Genomic DNA, 19,328 nt, shown 5'->3' on the forward strand with positions numbered 1-19,328 from the left:
ACTAGCAGAGGCAGAAAAATAAACACACGACTAGGAGCTGTATTCACAGACAGGAAGTAACTTTAATTAAATATTGTGAAAGTTGAAAAGTTTTTACAGCTTGAATTTCTGCAAAAAAATTATAACAATCTCTACAGTAGTTAGTTTCTCTAACAATAGAACTGTACAGTGTGTGTGTCTATTCAAAAAGATTTAGATAAGAAGGTGAAAGGTTAGTAGTTTCAGAGATGACTTCATTTTAGCTGCATCCTAGTACAACTGTGAGGAAATAGGCATTACTTTATGCAATCCAGTCATTGTGAAGCTTCACCTTGTTAAATCTGAAATCTGAATGTTTCCACTTAAAGCCATATTCTGTAAACAGCTGCATCTTTTACTTTGTAAAAGACAAAGGGTGGTGCAGGGAAGATTTTTGACAAATTCCCATTCATCAGATCACGATAAATAGCTGCAAAAGAATGGAATTATGCGCATTGTCAAAGGCTCTTTGGACACTGGAGTAGAGACTACAAATGTGGCTAAAGTGGTGTCAGAACTGCTAGGACTGAGTGGAGCTCTACAAGAGTAATTGATGGTGTCACTGGACAAAATATGGCTTTAAATTTGATTACATTGTCGTGCTGTTGCTTATTATGTGAATTAGAATAATCACTTGGAATACAGAGAAGCAATAAATTGATGTCTCTCACATTTTTTCCAGTTTTCTCTTCATTTATTTTCTCACCATGGAAAAAAAAAAAAAAATTCCTGTTTTTCTTTCCCTTCCCCCCAAAGATCACACTGTGACATTCTAGTGAAAACCATTGCAAAATTCATACAGGAAGCATGCACAGTTGCAGCATCGTTGTAAATGATTTCTTGCTCGACTAGAAAAAAGTTATATTGTTTTAAGGTAACAAAACAGTTCTTTTGTGCTTTTCAATTCCTTTTTTTTTTTTTCTTAGAATGTTAGTGATGATTGACAGTTCTGGTGCACAGTACAATGTACAAGTGAAATGAATATGATTTGCATTGTTAAGGCATCCAATCTGCTGGTTTATATTTATGTGAAAGACAGAGAAATATACAAGCAGACTTAAGAAAGAAAGTATTTTCATTGAGTTCTATGAAGTTTCTCCCCATATTTAATGCACAAAAATGCGTCACTCCAAAGAGGAGAAATCCCATGCATATTAATAGAGTAAAACAGCATTAGTTTTTGTTAAGCCTCAAAAGCAAAGGATACATTTTTTTTTAAAATCTACATAACTAAATGCTACAAGAATAATATGCTACTTTTTGCCATATATTGGAAAAAACTTCTTAACTTACAAATAATACAAAAATAGACAATGGCTTTTGGGTGGAAATTAAAAAAAAAATGGAAGCATGGTTTTAAACAATACTAAAAAAAAAACAACCCTATAAATGAAATGTATTAAAATCACATTTAAACAGCTAATACAACGGTGAATGACCAAACAAATCAGCACTTTTCACATAGCAAACATACACAATAAAATAAACTTGTGGGGGACAAAAAGCAATGTACAAATTCCAAAGATAAATACATTATTTATATGGATATTTTACAAAATCCCCCGTAAAACAAACAAACAAAAAAACAGAAACAAAAAGCTTTTTTTATCTTTAATTAATTTGCAAGTATGTGCAAGCTAAAGGTAGTGAGCTCTTTTTGCAAAATATGCAGTAATTTTTTTTTTTTTTGTGATATTGAAAAACTGTCTTAAGACATTAAAATGTATAAATAGAACAACAACTTTGGCAAAAAATCACAAAAAATCTACAGTATTTATAACTACATACAAAACACAACAGCAAAGAAAAAATATCAGGTAATGCATCTTCAGAGCTTTGCTGCCTCTTTGACTAATAATTTTTAAGAACACTTCCCAGATAATGATAGCAAAATTTTTTGTCGTAAAACAGAAGCTATGGTTTTGATTTGAAACCCCCACCCCAAACTCAAGTTTCACTACTCAAAAGGAGTTCCCTGTCCTGGACAGAGCGTGGTACGAACTGGGAGGGTCGGCTGATACAGGAACGGAGCCAGTGGGAGCTGGGCCAGGAGAGATTTGGGGTGGGGAGGGTGAAACCCCCACCGAGGCTGAGCCCACCCTGCCCCTGCAGGAGCAGCAGGGCAGGGGGAGAGGGGCCACGCTGGGAGCCCCCCAGGGATGGCCCAGTCTGTGCCCCCCGTGCCAAACCCACAGGGCAGAGCCCAGCTGAGGCTGTGCCTGGGGAAGGGGAGCGTTTGGGGGCTCTGAGATATCACCCCAAAAGAGAGGGGTCCGTGCTCACCTCCTCCAGCAGGTCTGGCTCTGCATCTCCAGGCACTGGGTTTGCACTTCCAGAGGAAACATTTTTGATGTTTCCACCCTGACCTGCCCTTCCACCATCTTTTTGCCAAGAAAAGTTGGACCTGAAGGTCCCCTTCCAACCTGGTGTTCTGGGATGAACTCCTGTTGTGTTATTTACAAAATTTTTCAGCCTGATAGTAAAGATAGAGGTTACTAATCCCACCCCTCACCCCGCCCTCATAATCCAAAAATATCCGCTTTCTTGGGAGTGATATCTGTTTAATCAGAACATTAAAAATGCTTCATATCAGCAAGTCACCACTGGATAAGCAACATATATGAGCCGACCCTTAATTAAATGGCCAAAATTCTTCTATGAAAAACTAACTGGCACTTCTATGCTGTCCCATACAGGCTTGTATGTAAATGACACCACTTTATTCTTCTTTACACAGCATTAAAAAAAAAAAAAAAAAATCCATAAATTAAAAATGTGGAGTTCCATCTCTAGTGTCCCTTGTGTAATTGTATGATTTATAAAAGACAAATGGTGTTGAGTTAAATCAAGCCTTAAAAAAAAAACCCACAAAAAAACAGAAGGAAATAAAAGCAAGCCCCCACCCCCACGCCCCACCCCCCCCCCCCCAAAAAAAAAGTGGATTTTTTATCAACATACAATAAATATATCTCCCAGGTATTTGGGATGGACAACTTGAATCAACACCTTGCAATTGTGGATTGTTAATTTCAGTATTTGCAAGGATGGTGATTTTTCTTTCGTTTAAAAATCTGCAGTTATTGTAAGATCCTTCTTTATTTCTTTTTTATTTTTAAAAAGGCCTGAGTAAAAAGTTCCACTCTGGGACTTGTATCAGATTCTCTCTGAAGCAGAATTCAACCTCTTCATTAATAAAATTCTTCAAGGCAATTCTTTCACATGGGGGGAACAATCATGCCAGATATAGCTGTTGGAAGGAAAGGGAGGGGAGAGAGAGAGGGAGAGAGAGAGAGAGAGGAAAGTTAATTTTCTGCATTAAGCAACTTTTAAAATCCTCAGAGCTTTAAACATTTACTAGCAATGTAGTCAGATGTACTTTGAGTTAAATTTATATATATCACTCATAAGAGACAACTATGTACACAAGAATCATGAAAAGTTTCCTTTTGACTGGAAAATGATTCAAATTGCAAGTGACTTTGCTGAAATTACTGATTTTCTTGTAGAAAAATTGTCCTTCCTCCATATCAGTATCAAACCCCAACTTATTTTTCTGCTTTTAGTTTCAAAATCCCCAAATGCTGAGGAAGCTTTGGCTCCACCCAGCCATTGCCACACTTTCTGTTACTCTTTTAAAAGCAAAGCGGGTATCTGCACCAAATTAGGGAGCGCAGCTGGAGTCCCTCTGGCACAGCCCTGCAGGGGTGTCCCTTCAGTGGCACTCTGGCACGGGTCATTCCCCTGTGCCAGTCCTCCCAAAGGTCAGTGCTCACCCTTGGGACTTATGTATGCATTTCCAGGAGCTCAGAAAAGGACTTAAACTCTCAAATCCAATTTTGAAATTGAAATACATGCTCAACTCCTGGGTTAGCAGGCCAGCATCTTTCTTATTGCACTTGTAGCTCCATCAGGTGAGTCATAGGTGAATGTTAATTCAGGATGTTTTCTCTCTTGCTGGCTAAGTTGAATCATCAGCATTTCTTTATTATGCTTCCTACCTCATTTTTTTATGAAACCACCACCTCTCTTAGCAGACAGATATTTATGAAAATTCAACAGGGACAGTTTTGCACATAAGTTGACCTCCAGCTCCATCTCTTTCTATTTACAGGGGTCTCAGATCAGACATCCCAAGTGTCCCAGTGGCACACAGTGAGCAGGCACATCGTTACAGGGGTAGTCATGGAAGTTACTGATGGGAACTCTAAAAACAACGTGTCTCTAAAATGCCAGTTGTACAGTTATTTGCCAAAGGTAGAAAGCAGATTTGCCTTCAGGTTGGCAGCACTTTCCAGGCACATGATTTAAATGCTGCCTGCCATTCCAGACATCTGGACATGTAATTTCTTAAGGAAGGACTCAACCTTGTGACTGGTGCTGATTCATTGTGCTTTAATTACAGCTGCAATTATTTGATAAGAACAGAGCCAAAGTAAAAGACTCACAGATTTGGGGTTGGAGGGGGAGAGGAGGGAAATGTTTTCTCCACAAACACCACCATATGTGCAAGAATTACAAGTCTAATCAGCAAGGGGAGAACAGCTCGAGTAAACTGCACTGATTAAATGAAATAAAATGAGGGGAGAAGGAGAGAATGCAAAACACATCCAACATGCTTGCAACAGGCCACCCTCAGAGGTGGCACATTGCAACAGCATTTCAATTATTGGAATTTATTGTATGGAATCTCTGTACTGATTGTGGCCCCCACATGAGGGTTCTTCAAGGAGTAAATGAGGATAAAAGGGATAAAAAGGTGAGTTAAGTTGCTTTAAGTCCTACAGGAAGACACTTAGGTGAGAAGCATAGAGGACTCTTTAGGACAAGGTGTTCCTTTCTTTTAGAAAAAGCATCTTTTCTTCAGAGAATGTCACAATACTATTCCAACACTGAAAGATTCATCAGAAGCAAATCAATTTCATTGATAATTGGTCAAGAATTGTTCTCCTGGGACAGGACAGCTGTCTACCCTGGGTAGCAGCCCAAAGAAGGTGAGATAATTGCAATTCCTCCCTTCATGATTTAGACATTTCCCTGTGGTTACAGATCAGCCATGTACCTTCTGCTGTTAGAAACAAATGGCACAGAGGCAGATCTTAGCTCCTTTTTTCAAAGCATCATTGTTTTTGAAGAGCTCTGAAATTCTGAATTAAATTACAAGGCAAATGATATCTTTTCTGCCTAAAAGCTTTGATATTTCCATTCTTTCCAAGTCTTCATTTAGATCACTCCACTTTTATTCCATAAGTGCTACATCTAGTCATGCAAATTCTCCCAGCTGTAGCCTGCTATTGATCCTGAAAACAGAGATATCAGTGGGAAACAGTACAGGTATGAGATCACACCACCTCCAAAAAGGGAGGGCAGAGAATAGAAAAGGTCCCACCAATGGCCTTTATTTCTTCTATCATATACTAATTTGTATTTGCTGCCAGCAAATTACAGAAATAATGTATTTGAGGTTTTACAAAATTGCATGGCAAAGAGAACAACAGATAAGCCTGGCTGCTGTTTTAGTGAGTTCTGCTGATATCTAAGCTACATAAGGAAAGCTTGATTGCTTTCTGATGTATCCAGAAGCCCAAGAGAGATAAGACAGCCTCCTTATACATGGTTGTTTATTTAAGCATTAAGGCACAACAGGCAGTGCATCTCTGAGTGATTATTACAAGCCTCAGGTGGTGTCAGGAGGCACGGGACCAAAGGCTGTGCATCTTTAACTCACTAAGAAGTTCAGTGATGACCTAGAAATGAACCATCCCTTGGTGTCTCATTCCTATTATGAAAACTGAATTGCTAAACAAAAATTAGGGGCAATGCTCAGGTCTGTGTGGTTTCTGGGCATTGCAGATGTGGAGGTGACATAATGAGGAGGCAATCAGATGGCTCCAGTTGTGTCCAGGGCTCTTGGCTCATTCCATAACTGAGTACATGGAATCTGAGAATTCTGTGTCTTCTGAAAGGAGGAACAGTGCCTGAAAAAGCTTTCTCCTGTTACTTGTTTTTTCTCTCCATCCGCAACAAGATGGGACAAGGTGAAGAGATGAAAACAGTGTTAACATGTTCAAAAGCTTGCTATTTTTAAAATTTTTTTTCTGTGTTTTTTTTTTTTTATTTCAGATGGGAAATATTATTATCTGTTTCCTTTAAAACTTGAAGCATGTCAGCACTGCCAACTCTTTTAAATGTTCAAAACCAAATCTCCTAAATGCTGTAGTTTACCTGGAAATTTCATTTTGTCTTATTCCTGACACAGTTTGTATTTCTAACAAAGTCCTAACTGAAGGTACCCAAGATCTGCTTATTAGTTCCTAGTCAATTTACAGTTTCTGCACAGTTTTTCTGTGTGTGTGTGCACCTTGAAGGATTCCTCCTCCCAGTTCACCAGTGTAACAGCACTGAGGACAATGCTTTCCTTCGGGCACAATAGATCCAAGCTTTTATGAATGAATTCCCTCCATTCTGCTTGCATATAGATTTATTTTGGCCACTAATGGTGCTATCAGCATTTTGTCTTCAAGCCCAGTGTTCCTCTTTCCAGAGGCTGAGTGACATGTGGAGTTTGTGCAACCATCCTGCTCTGCACACCTCCTTCTGAACCTGGCTTTAAAAAGGATAGATTTTATTCCTCACTCAATGCCCTTTGGATAATTTGCACAGGCTCATGGAAAGGAATCTCAGGTCTGGAGGAAGCACAATGCACACCATGGAATATTTCCCACCTCTGGCAGCTGGAGGCAGCTGGCTGCATCTGCTTAAGGAATCCCCTGGATCTAAGCAAGCATGAAAATGCCTCTCTCAGCACAGTGATGTGCAGTGAGGGAGCCACACGGGGAGGTTTAGGCACAGTGTTGTAAAACAGACTCAGGTAAACAATGAGATGGGCAGTGCTGGGCTTTGCAGCACCCTCAGTTTGACAAGATTTTCTCTGTCACTGCCTCGCCTGCTCCAACCCTTCAACAGATTTAGATACTAATGCTGGAGAACTTGCAATGAGAGGGGAAGGGATTCAGAAAAGGAGCAGCCCCTTGATACCAACAGTTCAATAGGCTTTCCAAAAGGCCCTGTGCCTTTTCTGGAATTAATTGGCACAGGAGTACATTAATCAGTGGAAACTAATGTTTGCCCTGGTGTGAGTTAAAGTGGAAAACGCTGCTGTTAGCTTGTAATGCATCTCCTGTTTATGAAAGGGAAGGTTTGTGCCAAGCTCTGTAACGCTCTGTTTGCTCTCAGTAGGATTTCTGCACAAGTGTACTATGACAAAGGACAAAAAGGAAGGGAAGATTGAGTGACGTACTTCAGGAGAAGGCCAGCCCCTGGAGAGACCCTGCAGTGGAGTACTTGCTAGAGTCCACAAAAGACTGGTCTGATAAAGGACGACAACAGGGAATAAGAGAGGAAAGAAAGAAAAAGGACGGTATTAGTAAGCTGAAATATTACTTGTGTTTATCAAAACAGTAGGTCTGTGCTTTAAAAGACACAGCCTCTCAATTGAGCAGTATTAGTTGGGTTAGAGATTGGGTGGTTGCCAAACACCTGCAGGCTACAAGGTGGGCTGGGGGTGCAGTCAGTTACTCTGTACAGGAGGAAACTTTAGGACAGAGCCCACCAGGGATCCCCCATTGCCTTGGCCCCCCTGGGGCAGCTCGGAGGCACGGCTGGGAGCAGCCACCTCCTGTGGTTCCACCTACCTTGCAGGCTATTGCCATTGGTGCTGGTGCAGGTGGGAGGGGGGGAGGTTTGGGGTCTCACGACAGGCGCAAACGCACTCTTCTGTTTCACCGCTGAGACCATGTTGGCTGGTGAGAAGGAGAAAATCCCAGAGGAGCTGCTACAGTTGGAGGGGAGGCTAGTGGAGGAGGCCATTGTTGGACTTGATGGCACAACTAGAGGGAAGAAAGACCCCCAGAAAGGCATTCCTTAGTACTCAATGATAACAGGTTGCAGAAACAAGAGACTTCTCATTCCTGGATGCTCTCGATTTTTTTAGGGATGAACTGAGTGTTCAGAATGCAAATGTGCTACATGGGAAGTTCAGTCTTTAAACACAGATATCCGTAAACCATTATTTTACTATAAAGTGCAACAAATATCTTTGGTTCCTGTATTTACCGTCAAGCTTTTAAACAAATTTCTTTTCATGAAAATAAACTACTTTAATATTCAGAAGGCATTGCTGGTTTCCCCTCTTAACCAAAAACAACAACAACAAAAAAAAAAGGACCAAAAGTGACATCCCATTCTTTGTCCTGTTTAGAAACTGCTCAGATACACAAGTGGCTGTGAATAATTACATATTATAGAGTAAAATTCTGATCATCTGGGCTTTGAATTATTGTTTTATTTGCATTTATGTAGATAAAAATCACCCTATTTAAGTTCTTATTTGAGAATCTGATATCATATTTGTTAACACTGAGGAAATCAATTAATGGAAATTAAATGTTCAAAGTTTCACAGTCTGACAGATACAATCTTAGGCTGAAGTCACTCTGTGTCTGGAAGTACTTGCTAAGGGAGAGCAATCAAAGCACCTAAATTGAATTGCTACTATACAGCAATTAGTTTATTGATTTAATTAAGAATGCCACCTTTTAATTTTCAGGTCATGATTGAAGCATTTTCTGATTCAATGGATCAGACATTAGCAGAATGACAGATCAACCAAGAAAACCTCCCAAAATATAAATAGAATAGAGAACCAGGCTAGGAAGTGAAGTGCTATTCTAAAGAGGACTCCGTTCATAAATATGAAATAATACACTGCCACAGTATTTTAAATGCATTACTGGCATCTGCTTCCAAAAGGAGATGTCTCATCAATCATGTTATATTATGAATTCAGAGTGTGCAGATTCTGTGACAGTAAATCCAACTTAATAAGTAAGGTACTTTGTAACATTACATGTTACATTATTATTAGAGTACAAAAATAATCACTGGTTAGCAATTTCCAGGTTATAAGTACTAGTTATGTGGGTAAATAATTTGTTCTAAATTTGCAACAGAGAAGAAGCCTTGGAGTTAATTATTTTATTCAGAGTTCATATCCCCTTTTTTATTCTGATGCAATTCAAAATAATTCATTGCTGCTGTTACACCATTAGTTTCAGATTTGCTGTGTAAACCTTGGTACCTTCAGCAGTCAGTTTGTCCTGTCCATGCTACAGTCACAGCCTATAAATCTATTTATGTGTCCAGACCTTCCATCCTGATTCTGCTGTCAGCTTCCTACAGATGTCAGTGGAATCCTTTATGGCTCATGAGCAATGTCAGAGGAATTGGGCAGGTCCTGCTCATTCAATTTCTCACGTGACCAGGAACTACTGAGCTCAGCTGCAGAAGATGTTCACTTTACCAATAGAAATGTATTTATATTTAAACAGCTTACTAAACCTTTAATATCAAAGTGCAGAAAGTTAGTCCTGCACATAAATATTTCCATGACTGGGACCGTAGACCATAAGCTCTTCACGCCGTGGGATGTATGATTTGCATGACTCACATTTTTGTGGCATTCACTGTACTGACACGAAAACACAAAATCTAAGAGCCTTTGTCACATTTTACTGACTCAGTGAAGTCAAAGTAATATTACTTAAAAAGCAAGTGGAATATAAACAATCAAGCTGAGGCGCAGGAGTAATTTGTAATCTTTATAAAGGTTACGAATGTATTATTTGCTCAGAAGTTGAGGACAGTGTTTCTTATTAGAGTATAAGGTATTTTATGAAATTATCAGACTAAATAATGAGAGATTATTCTTTGTAAGGTCTTATAAGGCTCCCAAATAAAAAATGATAATAAGTAATAATAGTAATATGAAAACAGAGAGGAGAATGTCTGGCTACACTGAAGTCCTCAAAGGGCATCAAAGATCAGTGCCTTGGACAGTAGAGAAAAGACCAAGTTTTATTTCAAGTGCTCAAAATAGAAAATAAATACTGAGCATCAGAGAAAATCTACCACCTCCTTCTAATGAAAATGTGCAAAATGCAGAAAAGACATAAAATACTCACTGGCATAGGGAGAATTGGCAGCAGATCCATTCAGGAAGGTTGGAGAACCGCCTAAATTTGACATTCCAGCGTTCCCATAGCCATTCATGCTTGTTGTGACAGAGTTGTAGTTTGTCTGCTGCGGGGTGGTGCTTGGCACGTAGCCATGAGGTGACACACTGCTGGAGTTGCGAGTGAAACCTTGTGTGGGGAGGGAACACAGGCAGAAATTGGAATTAGCCCCACAACAGCTTCCTACACAAACAAGGGGCGAGCTCAGTCCAGCCAGGGAGCACAGACAGGGACAGGACTGACCCCCAGCACCACCAGGTACCCAAACTGGGAGCCCTCCTTGCCCAGGTCGCTGCTGGAGGAGGGAGGCTGGAGCATGCAGAGCTCCCCGGGCAACCCAGGGATGCCCTGGAGCAAAGATCAGCTCGGGGTGTTGGAGGAACACTCGCTCTGAAAGGGCTGCTTGTAGCAAATGGAGTAAACACGACCTACATTTCCAGAGTGAGGAGTCCAGACCCACTCAAGGTATGTTAAAAGCACGTGATTGTTGTTAACTCTTTTCTGATGTCACTGTCATTTAACACACCTCAGATGCTCACTGCACACCTCAGGAAATGGAGTGTATTTCTCCAGCTTGTGGGATATCCTTTGTCTTTTTTGCCTTGGTCTCATCATTATGTCGGTGGGAAATGAGCATCAAATTTGACAGCAAGTTAAAATTTCAATCTCTACCTAATTCTGGAAATGACATTTTAGGAAACTCATATCCAAATATTCATAAGGAAAAATTTGTTTCTAGAAGCCACAGAAATACAAAATATGCATCTTCACTCCTAGAAGAAAAATTGCCAATTTTTCTTCCTAACACACAGCATAAAATATTTCAATCTAAAAATAATTTTGTGGTTTTTTATTGTAATGCAAAAAAATTTGTTTCTGCTCTTCTAGAAACAGCCTCATCCTGACACTTTCTCATTCAAATGTATTTTTAAGTTGGGTAATATATAGAGCTGCGCAAAGGAGAGGGCGAAATGCAAAGGGCTTTTACAAAAATGTTCTTCACCTTTTTTTTTATTTTTATCTTTTATTTTAAACCAATACTGATTTTAAAAGAAGTGAAAAACACTTTATTTTAAATATTCAATAAGCTCTGAAAATGTCTTTTAAAATATTTGTATTCTTTGCTAGTTGAAAAATTTATGAAAGTCTCAAACTCTGAAAAAAACCACAGTTCCAATACTCTATCTCTTGCAAAACAAACCCAAATTAAATAGATAAACATTAAAGGGATAACTTCATGTTATATAAAGAAGTGCTAAACAAGGCTCAGACTGAGAGATCGTCCATGGTCAGGAAAATATGTAAGCGAGTACTTAACGTTAAGTACATGCTGAAGCTGATTAAAATTAGTGGGATTTAAACACAAATACAAGTGATACTCTGAGCAGAATGAAAAGCTATTTAGAGACATGCAGCAGTGCTTTTCCCGAGTTAGGGCAGCCCCATCCTGTGTCATTCCAAGGGTCTGGGATGGGCTGCCCCGCCCTGCTCCCATGGCTGAGCCATCCCCCTGCCACTGCTCTGCACATGCCACTGACTTCTAACAGAAAAGATCCATAGAGAGAGGAAGATGAGGCTTCTGCTGACCCTGGTTGGTGGCTTGGGAGGCTTCGGAGACATTGACAGCGAGCTGGCCACTGAAGGAATTCACTCCCATCATTCCCGCGTGGACGGAGGTGTTGGCGAGGGCGGGGAGCTGGTTGTGGTTGCGGGGGACGCTGTAGAGCGCTTCAGCGATGTCTGCAGCTCTTTTCAGGATTATTTCCTGCATGATAAGGAAAAAAAAACATAGAAGAGTTACCAAAGAGACTCTGACAAACCTCTTCTTACAGACTCAAATGAAACATTTCCCTGTCCAAAGGCTAAAAGGAGATGCTTTTCTTTCTAAACCAGCTGGCTGACAGAGAGCTCACGCTTATAGGATGTTCCTGTTAAATCCTGACATCTGTGGTAAGAGAGTTGGAAGTCTCAGTCCCAGTGGCCACAGTCGTATAAAAAGACCAACTGGCAGGATGGGGCTGGAGCCTGGGCTTGCTCCACCTTACAGCTCTCTTTAGGGGAAGAGGCAGGAGTCACTGGTGGCAAGACATAATGTACAGCATTGCTCATATTATATAGGATCTGGTGAAAGTGGGCAGATGCCTCCACGGTGTTTGTACAAACACTAAATTCACACCCTTTAAAAAAGAAAACAAGCAAACTAAACCCCACTCCAGATATGGCATTGCCCTCCACATTTATTCTTGGCTCCCATTGTAGCATCATCTCCCTTTAGCCCCTGACCTATCTATACATCTAAGAAATAGCCATGATATAGAATTGCTGAAGTAGAATGCATTTACCTGGTTATTATGTGGCATACCATAGAGTGCTTCTACTAAATCAGCAGCCCTCTTAAGTATTACTTCCTGTCAATATAAAAACAGAAACATTCTGCTGAGTTCAATAAACTCCTTGTGGGGAAAACAAATATTCTCTTCTATTAGGTGCACCGTGTTTTGTAGTGGTTTTTTTTTTTTTTTTTTCTTTTTTTCCTCCCACCAGGTAAACCTTAACTGTAACAACTCTCAGCAACCACTGAATGGTGTTAAATCACTGGTTCATCCTATTCACACACACGCTTAATCAAGTCAAAAGGTGAGAATCATTGGTGCTGCAAAATAAAATACATCACTCAATTGTCTCTACCATCTGCACTATAAACTACTCATGGGTTTATTGCAGAATACAATCCCGAGGTCATTTACTAGATTACTGCAATCAATGTCATTCAGAGAATGTTATGAATCCCTTCAATGTGTTTATTTTATTCTTAATTGCATGCTGCAGGAATTGTGGCCTTACCCAGCAGGCCACACTCAGAAGATACCAAATCAGTCCTGTGCTACTGCAATGTAACCCTTTGGCCTCTTCAGTTTGTGTCCTGGTACGAGGGGTCAGGGCAGGCATGGAATGATGCCCAAGAGGAAAACACATGCAGCGTGTGAGAGAACAGCCCAGGACCATGCAGTAATTCCTGGAAATATTCCTTGCATCGAGAGCAGACTTTAAAACAGTCTGAGATTCAGTTCTCCATTTTGGGCAATTTTTTCCCCTCCATTTTCTTATTCCTTTTCATTTAATATTTCTTAAGGTATTTTCTACTGGTATTCAAGTAACAATAGCATTTCCTGTGTTCTTATATTTTACAGCATCATGATGATAATCCTGATAGAAAATATAAAAATGCATTGCAGATTTAACCCAGAATTTTTTTTTCCCTTATTATTTCATGGCATCTTTCAGAGCAGATTCCCAAATGCCCAATCAAAAACGGTCAAGAGCATCCTTTGAGTAAAACAATGTATTTTTGTAGTTCCCAGCCCTTAAGTACTGCTCTAATATTCTAACATGACGCTATTCACCGTGGCATATTTCTGCAAGCAGCTTACAAAAATAGTACCAGTTCTAAGCATTTTACAGTTTTCTACAAAGTTAAACTTTTAAACTTAAAATATTTTACACAATAGCCATATTTTATACCAAAAAGAAACAGTAATGCTCAATTTTCATATACTGTAGACTCTGATCAGAAAATAGAGATATAATTGCGTTCATTTTGCTGTCACCATAACCTCTTCAAAAATCCTTGAACAACTCCTCAAATGACAAGCTTTTAGTTGCATATTAGCATTTTTTTCAATTTTAAATTCTCTATAATATAACATAAAATAGTTGTCATACTGCAGTAACTACTTATGACATATATAATGTCCTAAATTCAAAAATGAGATGGAGGATTTTTGTTCTCCCAGTAAACATTTAGGCTTGCCTCCTGCTGCACACACCCCAGTCTCAGAACACACATTTAAATTATTTTCCACATATGAAGTGAGATGTAATACATAATTGATGGATTTTTAAATCACTACACTTGAAACAGATTCTGAGGAGTTAAGTTGCTACGGCCTTTTTCTGTTGGTGGGTTTTGTTTGTTTCGTTCGTTTGCTTGGTTTTTAAGATCGGTGTTGGTTTTGTGCTGCAACTGTTGGTTTGGGGTGTTTTTTTTCTTGTTTTTTGACCACAGCAGTGAGCAGTATAATCATGGACAGACAGACACAAACAGCATCCACAAACAGGTACACAAACAGGTACAAACAATCCTCGTTCCTCACAACACTGAGGTGCCCTTTCTGTCTCATACTGAAGATTCAAACTAGAGAAGAACAGAGACGTTACTGAAAAAATGTTCTCTTTTTCAGTCCATGATTTTAGATAGAAAATTACTGCACAGGTGTTTGACTTTGCAAATCAGGATTTATTTCACTTCAGTAGAAATTGTTTGCAGTATATATTTCACTGATGGAAAATTAGAATGTGATACAGAGCCCACAAACTGCTTTGGTATATTGTTAACCTAAGCTGTCATTATGCCAAATTACTAAAAAAAAGAAAGTTTAAATAGTCATTTCTGCTCTACCTGACTAATCATAGTTATTTATATAATGCTGAGCTAAAAACCTTAGAGTGCATCTAAAAAGAGATTGAAAACCATGTTAAAAAATGAGATAATTACACGGAATCTTACAGCTGCTCTCCCTCATATCAAATATATTTCAGTTCTTAAATACTGGAAGTTCTTTGATGCCATATCATATTGCATGTAAATAAAACTAATTGTCATGATGGTTTATTGAAACATTCTTGACAAGTAGCATTCAATTTTCTTAGCTAGTCAATGATTCTATTTTTTTTCAACATTTTCAGGGTCTGTAAATTTGGGTTTCACACTCTCTCTAACAATATTTTCAGACAAGAAAAGCATTTCTTGTTTATGACATTTTCAGATCATACAAAGTAGATGTTACAGAAAAACCCTCCTGTGTTAAATAGTGGTATCTTCTATTCCAGAGCTGATGGTACTTTTTATAGCTTTAACCAGCTTTAAAAATACACAATAAAATGCTGCTAAAGACAGGCTCAAGATATTAACTTCTTGTTTTCTGAATGCATCTTAAACCTTCTGCAGCTCTGCCTAAATTGCAATAGAAGCTGCTCCACATACAAAGGAGCCCCCGAAGTCCTCCATGAGTTAGAGCAGCAGACCTTGCAAGGTGCTTGGATTGCGGTGACCAGAAAATTGTTCTCACCTCCGTGTCATTACGCTCACAGTGAAGCAGCCCCCGAGCATGTTTGTGTTCGGGATCTAATATATTGCCTTTCAATCAGAGCTGAGAGCCACTGAACACATAGACAGAACATGACGAGCAGGTCAGGAAAGCAATAAAGATTTTACAGAGCTGTCCAAGGTGCTAAATTTACTCAATAATGGGTTTGGCACCATAGTGTTAACCTCTCATTTACTACCAGTTTGAGGGACTAAATTGAAGTAGCTGACTTCATTTACCTTGAAATGTATATTTTATGACATTATGTAAGTAGATTGAAAGGGCACTGCAGTTTTAACAATTTAAAGGCTAGAGCATGTTTAAGATGGAGCTTGAATATTTATCGTACATTGCACTTAAACTATACTGTATATTAAAATGCATTGATTAAATTTGTAAAAGGTATTATAAAAAAGGACAGCTAGTATAAGAGATCTATGTCTTTTAAAATCCAATTGGTACTGCACGTTACCACTGAGATGGTAACAGATAAACAGTTAGAGGTGTGGACAGAGCAGCACCCAGAGCAAAAAGTGAATAGAATGTGAAACTCACATTCTATAAAAAGAAATCTCTGCATAAGCTCAAGGTCTGTTATTCTACATTTTCTTTTGTTCACAGAAATTTTTCTTTCCCTTCCTCTCCGAAGCCTAGATTTTCATAGCAGTAAGTGGTCATCATGTAAGGTCCTTCCAACTGAATATGCAAGTGGAAATATTTCCTGAGAGGCACAGTTTGACTAAAGCTAATATCTAATTTATGGGGGCATTTGTCAAGGAAGATCCACTTTTCCATTACTGCTAAAAGTCTGACAGCTTTGGGGTTAGATTCAAGGACTTAGCAGCATTTAGCTAGACCTAGTGAGGGTCTTCTTTTTTTGCATTTTGTTTCAAATGAGAAGAATTTTATTTCTCTAAAAATCACAAATGAGGAAATATTGAGAAAAGAAAAGATTATTTTAGTAATTAAATATTATACATCAGAACTCTGCACTCCATGAATCTGTACACCAAAAATCCATAGTCTATTCTTACTCTAAACTGAAGCTGATTTTCTACTGAGGGATTTTTACTTTTTTTAATTTTTGGAATAGGCTCACAATTAAATATTTTGATCAAATCTTCCTCCTCAAGATACTAAGGAGTTTCTACATACCCAAAAGAGGGGCTGAGCAGTAAATTCTACTGCAGCTTTGCATATCCCCAAACTACTGTAGAAAAAATATTATAAATAATACTGGAGTAACTGTGCTTTTGAAGCACAAAGACTGAAATTCAAACTGAATCCACTTCTGACTGAATGTACCTCGAACACTACAGCACCTCTGCATGTTTTGTTGGAAGCCTGCATTCCCTTCAAAAGTATTTCACTAAGAACATGAAAGTTGCATTTCAAGTTTTAGCATGATGCAAACACTTTGTGTCAAGACTTCTCATGCCAAACACATTTTTTGTTAATTTTAAAATAGATGAGGCATTTCTTCTTGTAACATCCGCTTACGTTTTATTCAGAAACTCTTGAAAAAAAATCCACTCTGTGTCCCAAAAGGGCTGTGAGTCTGGTGAGATGAAGGGTATCTAGAGTTACACTGAGTTGTTCAGCTTAAGTAACTAAATTAGATAATGTTCACGGTACTCGTTAAACTGAAATGAATTTTGTCAAGAAGAAGCTGACCACAATATATAACACTCACCAGCCACATACTGTATTATTGAGACCATCAAAGGATTTATGAACTCGTGGAGGGCGTGGGGGGGAAGCTGTTCCAGCATCCTCTGAGGCATTTATCTTATGTGTTGTCTGGATATCATATCACCTTCTAATGCTCTTTAGCATTGTAATACAAGAGAGAGCTCATTCATCTTCTGAGAGGGTACTTAGGGATGATGATGTCATTCATACTTCCTTGACTCTTATGTCTGACCTCCTGCCTCTGCCTTCTAACTTCCTACTCTCATGGCTACTTGCAAGAAAAAAACCCCTCTGCAGACTCGAAATGCTCAGCATCAGACTCCAGTCCACTTCTTCACCTTGGAAAGGTCACATTCTGAAATTTCTAGTCAAAACCACAGTCATTTGTGCTCAAACTTTCCCTTTGGTTTTCAGTTGGTGAAACAATAAATGTGATAGTTAAGGACATGGATTAGAAGTAAGTTTTTAATTTACACTTGAAATTTGTGTATGCATTTTATTTTAAAAGATAAAATTGTGAACACCTCTTTTGAATTTAAAGGCAAAACCAAGAGAGACATTTGCAAGAATGCCAAAGGTCTAAAATGCCAGACACTGAGCTTGGTACACAAGAGCTTCAGCCTGTCCAGAACCTCCCATCTCTCCCCATCAACAGTGAGCACTGCATTATTGTATCATTTTCAGAAATTATAGCTTTATAAAGACTCATAAAAGCCATTCAAAATGTAAAGATCTTCCATTTACTGTAAGACTGAGGGAACTGTGCCAGCCTAATGGGAAGTATAAAATAACAGGACCATTTCTCTAAAAAGATATTTGTACTCACACCAAGCTGAAAACTTTTCCAACAAACAAACAGAATGGTTTCCATGTATTATGACTGAATCATACCAAAGAAGTGAGCACCATATAGATACCACAAAGACGAGGAGGCAAAATGGGAGAGAAAGATGATGCAAAGACGAGGAGCAAAAAAAAAGCTTTAGCTTACCAGTGCCTACAGGATGGAAGTGCACTGAACTCCTGCCACTGAATTTTAATGGCAGCTTCCCAGAAAACATGTCTACAGTGGGAGCTAGAACTTTGGTCTTTCCAAGCCACTGTAGTCTCATCAGCCTCCACCCAAACTGAAAATCACAGCCTAAATGTACAGCACTAAAAACAGTCATGCATAACCTTACCACCTGCTCCACAATGAGCCAAGCTTATAAATAAAATATAGGAAGCCTCTATGAGGCAGCAGGAAGAACAAATGCTGAAGTGCAAATGGGAGCAGGCATTTAGCCATAAACATTGAGAATCAATGATTAAAACTCCTCTTAACCACAAAGGTGATAAATGCATGCGGGGGAAACACACCCTGTCCAAACAGTCTTCTTTACAAATACTGCTGACAAAAGAAGGAACAAAATTATGATGATCACCTGGAAGTCTGTCCTTGCAAGTCTCTCATCTTACACCTATTAACCTCCTGGAAATATGGTGTAGTTAAACACTAAGAAAAAATACCAGCCTCTTTTTTTAATCCACACCACTCATGCTGGTGGCCCCACTCCCATAAATGATGGGCATGTAAAAAAAACAGAATTAGTAGCTAACACAGATGTGTTCTTCATCTAGATACAGGGTGGCATGGAATAAACCACCATTAATTTTGTTGGTTAGGAAAAACTCTTTTAAAAACTGCCATTTGAGAGTCTGGATGCTACCACCATATTATCATCAGCTGAAGCATCTGGCAAGTAATTTAGAGGGTTTTGTTGCTAAAAGTTCTGGACTTGTCTGCTAATGCTGGGTCTCTAAACAAAGGGAGAAGAGTGGGTATAAGAGAGCAGATATGCAGAATTAAAATCACTCTGCTGGGACTTAAATAATCTCCTTTAGGGACTTTAGGGACAACACTGATGTCATGACTCACGTCCAAGTTCCTCTGATAGCTGGAGAACTTTGCTTCTCCTAAGTTCCTAGCATGTCTTGCCCCTGACCCCTCTGTTTACCAGGAAAAGGCATTTGCAGCCTTCAGAGCTGTCAGATTTTACCTCATGAGGCCAATCTACCTTTCATGCAGCCTGTGGAGGGCTGGTGGATATCACTGCATTGTACCCTTGTATCTGTTCACAACCTGCAGCACAGCAGCTGAGAGCTGGCAGGTGTCACTCGTGTTTGGGACTCACAAACACGTCCCTTCAGGAGCCAACACTGGGGCAATTCTCTGGCCTCCCCTGCAGCATTTCCCACAGATTGTCCTGCAGCCTCACACTGTGAGGGTCTAATGACAGATCCCCTCAGCCTGGAACAGCTAAACCAGGAGAGGAAACACATTTTACAGCTCTACAAAAACCTGAGGCGTTTGTAGCGTGAGAAGACCAGTTCTGCATACACTCCTTTTATGCCATCCCAT

At 39.3% G+C, this 19,328-nt stretch overlaps 1 protein-coding gene across 4 annotated transcripts in view; it reads right to left on the minus strand.

Annotated features, from left to right (window-relative positions):
• Nucleotides 1-2,961: 2,961 nt before the first annotated feature.
• The window catches only part of EBF1 (EBF transcription factor 1), a 266,307-nt gene continuing 249,940 nt past the window's right edge, over nucleotides 2,962-19,328 (minus strand). For 3 of the 4 annotated variants that reach the window (XM_053956790.1, XM_053956789.1, XM_053956788.1), the window contains exons 12-16: nucleotides 12,431-12,496; nucleotides 11,676-11,853; nucleotides 10,038-10,217; nucleotides 7,710-7,904; nucleotides 2,962-3,265 (exon numbers count right to left, since the gene is read on the minus strand). In XM_053956790.1, the coding sequence (XP_053812765.1) occupies nucleotides 3,234-3,265; nucleotides 7,710-7,904; nucleotides 10,038-10,217; nucleotides 11,676-11,853; nucleotides 12,431-12,496 (651 nt within the window). In that variant the 3' untranslated portion in view covers nucleotides 2,962-3,233. Of the gene's footprint in view, nucleotides 3,266-7,315; nucleotides 7,385-7,709; nucleotides 7,905-10,037; nucleotides 10,218-11,675; nucleotides 11,854-12,430; nucleotides 12,497-19,328 lie in introns of all 4 variants that reach the window. The other variant, XM_053956787.1, reaches the window with a different exon arrangement.

This window comes from Vidua chalybeata, chromosome 15, assembly GCF_026979565.1.
Source record: "Vidua chalybeata isolate OUT-0048 chromosome 15, bVidCha1 merged haplotype, whole genome shotgun sequence".
Taxonomy (NCBI): domain Eukaryota; kingdom Metazoa; phylum Chordata; class Aves; order Passeriformes; family Viduidae; genus Vidua; species Vidua chalybeata.